General features: G+C 31.7%; 1 protein-coding gene across 1 annotated transcript in view; it reads left to right on the top strand.

Annotated features, from left to right (window-relative positions):
- The window catches only part of LOC106463782 (centromere protein M-like), a 74,641-nt gene extending 64,574 nt beyond the window's left edge, over window positions 1-10,067 (top strand). The window contains exon 6 of the mRNA XM_013923851.2: window positions 7,906-10,067. Within this exon, the coding sequence (XP_013779305.1) occupies window positions 7,906-8,022 (117 nt within the window). The 3' untranslated portion in view covers window positions 8,023-10,067. The remainder of the gene's footprint in view (window positions 1-7,905) is intronic.
- Window positions 10,068-10,476: the final 409 nt, after the last annotated feature.

Here is a 10,476-nt window from a genome sequence, read left to right as displayed (position 1 = left end):
TATATATATATATATATATATATATATATATAAATATTGTAAACTGTGGTGTGTGTCCGAGTGTTCGTCTCTCTCCTGTTTATGCTAGATGCTTCCTCTGTTGCATTTGAAAGGCTGCACATGCAGGCAAAACTCAATATTCACTTTTGAAATGATGGGAGAACAGGCTTAAATAATGTTGATGCCAGATTTTATTTCACAAGCAGGATATTCTAAACTAAGTTGTTAGGAATTAATAACACCATCTTCACATTTCAAAATGTGATGTAACTTAAAGAATAAAAATGAAGATTTACCATATGTTATTGTTGAGCAGCTCTAAGCATGACTGAAATGCTCAACAGTAGCTTTTCACAGTTGGTATAAGTAGCTCAAAGCTTTGGCTCTGACTGAAACCAAAAGTGCAACACAATTAACCTTTTAGAAGTCCATGAAATAATTTAAATTGATTGATTAACTGAAACTTTTCACATCATTATGTAACTATGAAAATGTTAAAGTACTGAAGATTTTAATATAAATAAGTGTAACTTTTTGTTACAATCTGCAATCATTCTATAAAAAAATATATACTTTTGATTTTATTTCATATTTTGCAACTTTTGCAACAGATGATTTCACTACAATTAGTGTTACAATAGAGATAATAAGAGATAAGGTATAAAGTTTTACAGAAAAAAAAAATTGGTATTTATTTAGGAGATTCTAATGGTTGTGTAAATAAAATGAAAACTGAAAGATAAAACAAGTATTTTTATTCTTAACATGGAAATAACATTGCACTCAAATCATTTAGAATCTGATACAGTAAATTGACAAACAAATATTTAGTAGAAATTCTTTATTCAAAATTATAATTTTTTTGTTTACAGCATACTTGTGATTTTTACTAAATGTTTATCAAATTTTGTTCTGGATTATATTAAACATCATTTTCCAATAGTGGCTCTGTCCAGCTATCTAAACTCGTAAACATAGGTTTGATAAATTTGTGCTCATGGATGCCAACTTAAAGCTTTAACGTTTGAAATACTTTTTAAAGGATATGTGTAATATTTTGTATTTCATTTCTACAATTATCTTTAGTTTTTCAAAGTTCTAATTTGATTTTAGAATGCTCACATCAGATTTACTCTGACTTTTGAGGAAAATAATTTGTCTTCTGATCCGTGAGAGACTTATTATTGTTATTTATTCCATTCTAATAGTGCTTCCTGAGTATATATTGTTTAAGTATTATCTGTAAAGTTTATGTTCCTTTTTTTTTGTTGTTGTTAAATACAGCCATCTTTTATTTAGTTTCTTCATTTAAATACAATTTAAGTCCTTTATTTATTTTACATTTTAACTTCAGTACCCTGCAGTAGTCTTTCCAGTAGCATAATTCTCATCTTCCAGTAGTAGTTTAATTTTCATTTCAACTTCATACTGTGTCTTGTTGCATTCCTCTTGTGTGTAACGAAGCACCACTCCTGTCCTTCCACATATTAGATTGATGAATCTGTTGTTTTGCTGAGATCGAGTGAGAGTGAGCTAGGTTTATTCCTTAGGTACCACAGAGTACCTTGATCAAACAAATTTTAGTGCCATCGACCATTAATGTTGGACAGACACTAATGCTCTTCCATATTTCATCAGCCATTTCAGAGCTTTATGTTCTGTCCACCTAGCTGAACTCTGGCCTGGCCTATCATGGACCACTGGTAATATGAGCCACTCCTTAGCAGGTTAACTAGGCTCAAAGACACAGGTGAAAAGAAGGGGTTCCCAGTAACAGGTACACTTAAACCAGTTAGGTCTTTGTTCTCAGCTTTATGTTGCAAACATTTTGTGGCCACTTTTTCAAGAAAAGTAGTACTGACTTCAGTGTTGATTAAATGGAATCTCAGTTTAGATGGATTGAAGACTGTGCAAAGTAACTTTGATTGCTAAAATGTATGCCAGTATTAGCTTACCTAAAAAGAGACTTTCTATTCAGTGACAGCAGAATTGTAATTGTAAGTACAAGGTGGTTTAGAGCATGTTTTAGTGTATATGAGCCATATGCCCTTGTCTACCAAATGCTGTTACTGTATGGCAAAGAAAGAACTGCTTGTTTTATTCATACTTTACCACTGATAAATTTGCTGCTTTTACAGATCATACATCATTGAAACGGTTGATGAACATAGGAGAATCAGAAGGTGTGATTGCATGTTGGATGACAGTGTTGCAGGAATATAATTTTGCTGTACAATGCTAACCATGCTGATAGCATAGAAATGCAGATTAGAACTTGTTCATTTGCAGAATTTTTGGAACCTGGACAAAAAAAAAATGTTGCTTCTGTGAAACCTGAAGTCTCAGTTATGACAACAAACCATGCAAATAATGCAATGTCTGCTGTTCAGTGGATACTGATACAATAACATAAAATATATGAGAAGAATAGCTAAAAGACATGAACTTTTTTTCATTCTCTGTTTATATGGTTGTGAAAGCCTTGCCCTTCTTCTGTTCTGAGCACTGTCCCACATTTTAGTTGTAGGATTGGTATCATACAATGAAATTTCCAGGCCTAATAGTACAATTGTCATTAAATGGTTGATCTTTTTGGCTCTAATAGAGCATTTGTATTTTGTTTTGAGCCTGTTTTATACAGAAAAGGCTCTTTCACAATCAACACTTCTTACAAAAAAGCATAAAGCTATTTAACGTAATTTAAACATGTTAACAAATTGATACCATGCATACCCTTTTGCATAAATGTTCAATTTTTGAGTTTTTATATGTGCCTTTCAATAGGCCTTTGAACCATTCATTTTGTACCAGACCACTTTAGTTCAGTGTTTTTTCCAACATCATTTGAAGTTTATGTGAGTTTATTGGTTCCATAAAAATGTGCAAGATCAGTGATAACCCCATCTGCTAGATCTTCATCAAAAATAATAGGCTGAAGTATGTGTTGTTTGTGTGAAGAAATCTACTGGTAAAATATATTATGTTATCGAACAAATTTTTGATGTTCATTTAGGAGGTTCTAGAGATTATACAATTGAAATATGAAAACTTTAAAATTAAAATATGTATATGTTTTCCCTATCATGAAATTCACATTTCACACCAATTCTTTGCTTAAAACAATTGATTTTTTATATCCAACATACTTTTCATTTTATTGAATGATTTCAACTTTTCATGAAGATACTCATAGTAAATCCAGAATTATAGTAATTGTTAATTCTCAAATACAGGCTTGATTCATTGCTTGACTAATGCTGCTAATGGCAGATGTGACATGTGAACTTTTATGTTTACAGATGAGTAAAGGCTGTAAAGCCAGTCTAAAACAAAGATGCATTGCTATTGGAACATCCATAATCGCAATCTATCGATAGTTTGATGTATTGTTACACTTCTAGTTGTGGTTTGCTTTCCTTTTAACATAATGTGAGCATCTATGTTGAAAAATAGCTATTCATATTGTAGCATATTAATAGTACCTCTATAACTTGTATGTGTAAAATAAAAAAATGACACATATCTCAAAAAATTGTGCATTTTACATGGATACACTAACTATCTGGAGCACTGATATACTTCACTTAATTCACTGAGTGTGGTGAAGCATATTCACTGGCTAATACATTTGCTCAAATAACCACTGATACATCAGCTTAACAGCATATAGGCCACTTTAGAGCAACACAGGACATGTATATTAATCAGTGAGGAAACATTATCAAACAGGTGTTTGTCAAGCTAAAAATATCTGGGTGTAATGAAGACTCATACTTCACCATAACATCCTCAGTCCCAGGATTTTCCTGAACAGTCCTTCGAAACTGTAAAGCATATGCATTGTAAGTTTGTAAGCTTGGATCAAGACACATGGTAGTGTGTTGTACAGCCAAAAAAAACCTGCTGCAGGACACACTGTGTGTTATAACAGGAGTGATACTTTGATGATTTTCCACTTTGTGTATCTTAGACTGTGGTAATCTAAACTATTGCAAATTTTCAGTGGATGTGCTCTACTGGATTCTTACTTCAAATACCAAATTTCAAGGCAATCCATTAAGAAATAACTGAGATATAGCATCTCCAATTTTGATTGAGTTTCTTCCTATTTTTTTTCTTTGCACCAAAAGTATGGAACTTTGATAAAAAACATACTTAACTTCTGTGGATTTTTTTTCAAATTTGGTACACTGATAGATCTTTTCAATCTACAATTAGGAGTCTTATTTGGTTAAATATAAGTCACATGTGCAAAGTTATTCAACAAAAACTGCTCAAATTTGGTGAAAATTATTGTTTAATTTGGAGTATAATGGTGGGTAAAACAAAATATGTGCCCTAGATAACTACTGAATAAATATTTGCTGTAAATTTTTTATCAATGCTACAAGTGTAGCTGCCAGTTTGGCTGCCAATTTTGATTTCATTCCTCTAAGTCACAAGCTGAATTCTTTTTTTTCTGATCTAAGGTGTTTTTGATCAGATTAAACTGCCTGGAATGATCACCTGCTATGTGTAACAATTACCACTGTGTAACAGAGCAGCAGTCTACCCACATCTCTCTGAATATGTTAATGTCAGATGTGAAGGTATGCTCACAGTAGATGTCATGTACAACCTCGCACATATCAGCTGTGGAGTTACCAGAATGCTTGCAATCCATGTTAATTGATGTGCATGAGTTTGTGTACCTACATATGGGGAAAACAGCCAAAAAAAAAGAATATATGACAAGACAGCAGTTTGAACAAGTGGACTAGGTGTGACTCTGGTATACCCGAGTAGCATGCAAACTGGTCAGATGTGGACTTGATACTATGTTTTTCTGCAATGATTTAATCCATCAAACTGTAAGAATCACCATTTTGTGTGGTGCCCAAAGCACACTGAAATGTCAACAGTTGAAGCCATATTTTACCCACTAGCCTCTACAGCACTTGTTTGACAAGACAGCAAAAGGTGAACTAGTTAGAGTCACAGTGGTATAAGATCAACTTTTAGCACCACTCTTATCCAGTAGAAGAAAAAGAAGAAAGCAACAGTCAACATTCTCTAGCTGTTAACATAGAGTCAGGGGAAGAAAATATACCACCTAATGAATAACCTGTATGAATGCACAGACATGCCAGTAACATCAACCCCTAGTTGCTTTGGCTGGGAATGAGGGACATCTTTCAACAGTTGTGACAGCCAGTTGTTGAAAACATCAGAAGCTCAAAGGGTATTCACCACTTTCCAAATTATGAAAGTGGTGTGTCATGTTTGTATGTTCTGTAGCTGAAAGGGTGTTGAAACACTTTCCAAACTACGAAGTGGTATGTCATAATAGAATGTAGGTACCACATCATGTGATAGCCACTTTATTATTCAGGAGTTTGTATGCTGGGATGTTCTGTAGCTGAAAGGGTGTTGAAACACTTTCCAAACTACGAAGTGGTATGTCATAATAGAATGTAGGTACCACATCATGTGATAGCCACTTTATTATTCAGGAGTTTGTATGCTGGGATGTTCTGTAGCTGAAAGGGTGTTGAAACACTATCCAAACTATGAAGTGGTATGTCATAATAGAATGTAGGTACCACATCATGTGATAGCCACTTTATTTTTCAGGAGTTTGTATGGTGGGTTTTTCTGTAGTTTTCATTATTTCTGGTAGACAGAATATCCCTGATGCTTTTGGTGCTATGACTGCAGAAATTTTAAAATGATACAATTTATACTTTTGTATAGATGATATTATAATAATTATTTTGTTACAGTTTTGCTGGCACAATCATAAATTTAAAAGCACTTATACTTATAATATAGATGTTTAGTGTGTGTGTGTATATGTGTATTTATATATATATAATATACATACTTGGAGAGTAACTCTGTTCAAACTTTGTAAATAATATTTCGTGATTGGTATGTATAAATCATCTGTAAGTATTTTCATTTAAAGGTTTACTCATTTCTGTAGTGTGTACTTTGAGGAGTTTTTTTTAATTGTTATTTTTAAATGTTTAGTTGGCACTGTGTGTGTTAGTTGATGTCAGTCATATGTAACCAAGCTGGCTTAATGAACCCTCGTATTGGGGAAAATATTACATTGGCACTAGATATTGCAAATGAAGTGTAGTTGATAAAATATTTTCTCCTATGTTTTCTATCATGATTTTTAGAATTAGGAATACTTGTAAGTCTTGTTTAGCGTGCTACATGCTGTGCCATTCTGTGAAATTACATTCAGTTTAATTGAAAGTTGGGATTTCACCAGATTGCAGTGTAACCTTTTAACTGCTGTTAAAGTTGGCTTTAGGACACACCTAAAGGTAGGGAGAAGAGAGCATGCAAATACTAGTTACCTTACTCTACTGTTGTATTTTTTTCATCTCTACAAAGTTTTAAATTTGTTAAGTTCTGAGACATTCTTAATCTGGTTAAGGACATATGTCAGATTCAGCCTTAGATGTTACTTTTTATAGCTGAACTGGTCAAAGAACTTATCAACTTTTTCATGGGATAGTTGCATTGTGTCCTACCTGATCTTGTGTATTGGCAATGCCTTGTGACTGTGACACGAAGCAGATATTTTGGCATTCTGGTGCCATTTTCTAACTGGTCAGTAACAGAGAGACTGTGTATTGTAAATGCAGTTTTAGCACATTCACATCAGATTTATTCCAACTTTTGAAGAAGAAAGTTTCTTTTCTGATCTGTGAGGGAGCCAAAACTCGCATTGAAGTCCTGTTTCTGTTTATTCTGTTCTATTAGTGTTTACTGGTTATTGTCTGTAAAGTTTAACGTGTATCTTTCTCTTTTTTTTTTGCCTTTGTTTGTTTTACATTTTAATTTCATTGCCTTGCAGTAGTCTTTCATTAGCATGATCAGTCAGTTTCTTTCTTTTCTTCCAGTAATAGTTTCATTTCACATGTAACAAATCAAAATATCGGCTCTTCCACATATTAGATCTATGAACATCTTGATTTTGTGGATGTCAAGGGATGTGAGAAAGGTTTATCCTTGAATTATCACACATGTAATTTTATGTTAATTTTTGTGTGCTTATGCAGTGATCAATTCCGCATAACGGTAAAAATGTATGAATTTGAAAACTAAAAAAACCCTTAATTTTTGGTACTACATCTTTCACACAGGCATGTGTGGGTGGAATACAAATACACTCATAATAATATGTGATATGGTGTATGTTTTATAACAGTTCCACTTTTAAGATTATCAACAGTGTAAAAATGAACATAAGCTCAATATTGAGGAAGATTTAGTGATTGCTCATTAAAAGTCCAGTTTAGATCAATAAAATTCTCCTATTTTTTTCTTTCACATCTGTAAATATCAAGTTACTTTTATATTTTACTTACTACATTTTAATTTAAATGTTCACACATATTTTTACTGTGTTTTCCTATTATCTTTGGTATAAAATAGGTTATGAAGTATCAAAAAAATGATTGAGAGTATGCTTGTTCTTTGTACACACAGTAAAAATTTTAAAAGTGCCACACAGATTAATTTTTGGTTGGATATACTTACCAAATATTATGTTGGTTCTATTAAAGTAAGTGTTTGTAAAATGTAGTTAATTGTGGTATTCTGTTTTTCATTTAAATGTGGATATGAAAAAACACTGAATATATAATCATATGAATATAATTGTATATAGGATTTAGTGAAAAAATGCTGTCAGATTTAAAAATGTAAGAGAATAGATATATGTAATGCAATTCGACTATAGCATTAAAAGAAGTATTAAACTCTTTCTTTCTATTCCAAGAATCGGTAATTATATATAAACTGAAATTTTTGTTACAGAGTAGGATATTAGCAGAATGTAAAAGCTTTTTTTATGAAAGCCAAAAATAATATGACACTCTTTTTTTTTATTGTTTATTTTTACAGTCTAGAAGTCATTTGGACAACCTTGCCCAGCAAATTATCAATCAAGCAGAAGTAAAAGCTGGTTTAAAGTACAACATCAGTTCCAATTTTGTGACAGCTAGTTTTCATGGTCCATAAATTGCAGCCACCCAAGAGATTATTTTGTATTTTATACATATCCACCTTGCATTTTCATCAAAAACAAATTGTATTTAATTTAGATCACCATTGTTTTTATACTTGAAACATACAGTGTCAGTAGCAGAACATTGTTTCTGTACTTGGAATATATATATGTGTCAGTAGCAGAATGTTGTTTTTATACTTTGAATGTACAGTGTTAGTACCTGGAATATACATGTGTCAGTAGCATGTGTCATATTGTTTTTACACTTGGAACATACAGTGTCATAGCAGAAAACTGTTCCTAAACTTAGAACATGTCAGTACTAGAACAGAGTTTAACACTATATTAGTTATGAGCACACAATTCTGATACTAAATTTCAAGGTTTTTGTTCTTATGCTTCAAAAATTATATAACTTTTATGAAATGTGGAAATAATAAAGTCCAAATTGTTATTAATCTTGCTGGTGTAATACATAAATTGAGTGATGGAGCATATATTTGCAGAAAGAAGAGTCTCTACAAATTTGAGTTTCATCCCTAAATGAATAACATAAAGTTTGACCTTAGAAAAGTTATTATTTTCTCTTAATTAGAATGATATCTAACCCTAAAAAAAAGTTGGACATATGATGATTAAAAGGTGTTTGTGAATTGCATTTATTTGTAATTCTTGCACTTTTTAAACATATCGGTCGTCATCTCTAATATTATCCATTGAAGTTTTAGATATGTAGATCTTATTTTTTATCTGTCACAACCCAGCAGATTTTGTTAAGTACCACTACTACGTTAGACCTCCAAGAGTCACAGTTTACATCTCAAATAACAGTTTCCAGTAGAAAATTTAATATTAAGATGTTAAGTGCTGAAACCTGGTAAAGGCAGTGGAAACTACCAGACTTAACCTTTGTTGTAAAATTATTCATGAATGCAGATATTTTTTTCTTTTTAATTGATTAAATTAGTGAACATACACAGTGCCAGTAGTTTAACACTATCTTAATTATAAAAATGTAATCTGAGTTAACATTTAATTATCTCACCAGATTCCTTGAATAGGGCATTAATCAATAATGTATAAATTATTATTTTCATAAATTAATGCTTAAATGACTTAAATTTTAAACTCGCAATATTCTGTTTAATGTGACATTAATTAATAATGTATACATATCATTGACCATGCTTACTTTCAATCTCTTTAAAAACTAATCTTGGTGAAGTATTTGGGAAAGTACAAGAGAGATATCTTAAGATGGGTGCTGCCTAAATACAGTGAGTAGCCCAACACTTAAAAACAAATATTAACCAAATGTGTTTATTTTCTTGTATTTATCTTCTTTATTCTTCACCTCATTTTCGTTTGGTTTTCATATTCTTTACTTTTGTTGACAGTCTTTCTGTTGATGCTGGTCTCATTACTGACATTATATACTAATATTGACTGTGGATCTTTGAGTAGCTCTGTCAGTGAAACACAAATGGGCTTCGATAGAGGTGTATCTTTCATAGGTATCACAGTAGTTTTTGGCATTATTAGGATAATGATGGTTTCACTTTAATCACTGTTTTGTTTTTGTAAACATCCCCACTGGGAGAAAATTACCTCATCTTTTGTTCTACTGTGTTGTTTTTCTCATTTGCAAAATACCTGTAATAACCTTAAGCTCATCCTATAATATTATGTTCCATTGTCTGCCCATTTTCTTTATTAATCATCTTTATCACTTTATCCCCAGTATGGCTAGTTTGCAGTACTAACACTCATATAGTTTGGATTTAATAGTGCCAACTGTAAATTTTCTGTCCTTTCCAACTTGCTTTCACAATTTATTTTCTGTAACTGTCATCAAAATTGAAGATTAGAAAAATACTACAAAGTGTATAATAACTGTTTTTACCCTATACTCTTTAATGAATCAGCCAAGTTTCTGTCAGCTTGTAATGATGTGTGTAATTGTTTTTTATCAAATATTAAACAACTACCAACTGTATATTCACCTTTCACATCAAATATTGTTATTGCACAATTTGTCACCTCCAACCCCATCATAGATATCTTGACTTTGTCTTTTCACCCATGCTAGCTGCTTCCTCCATTTCTATGACTTCCAGATTATCCCCAATTAAAAATTTTAAGCAGTACAGAACATACTTATTAAAAACAGAGAGATCAAAAATATCACTAGAAGCATTAGATTAGTTTGTGTGTGTGTGTGTGTGTGTGTTTACCTTTAATGATTAAAGATAATATCACATGTTCATTAATGAAAATCAATTAAGAAGTGCCATTATTTGTAAGCTACATGTTAGAAAATAAAGACAAGTATAATTGGTATTGGAACTAGAATAACAATAATTAGAATAATAGCAAAGCTTGGTCTTGACTACCTAAAGGAATTCCTTAGAATCTTATGGACTTCATAAGCTTAAGTCAGAATTTAATGTAGAAAATGGTGTATT

The sequence above is a fragment of the Limulus polyphemus genome, unplaced genomic scaffold (genome assembly GCF_000517525.1).
Source record: "Limulus polyphemus unplaced genomic scaffold, Limulus_polyphemus-2.1.2 Scaffold1480, whole genome shotgun sequence".
NCBI classification, from domain to species: Eukaryota; Metazoa; Arthropoda; class Merostomata; order Xiphosura; family Limulidae; genus Limulus; species Limulus polyphemus.
Note: the sequence above shows the minus strand (reverse complement) of the source record. Positions and strands in the feature narration are given on the sequence as shown.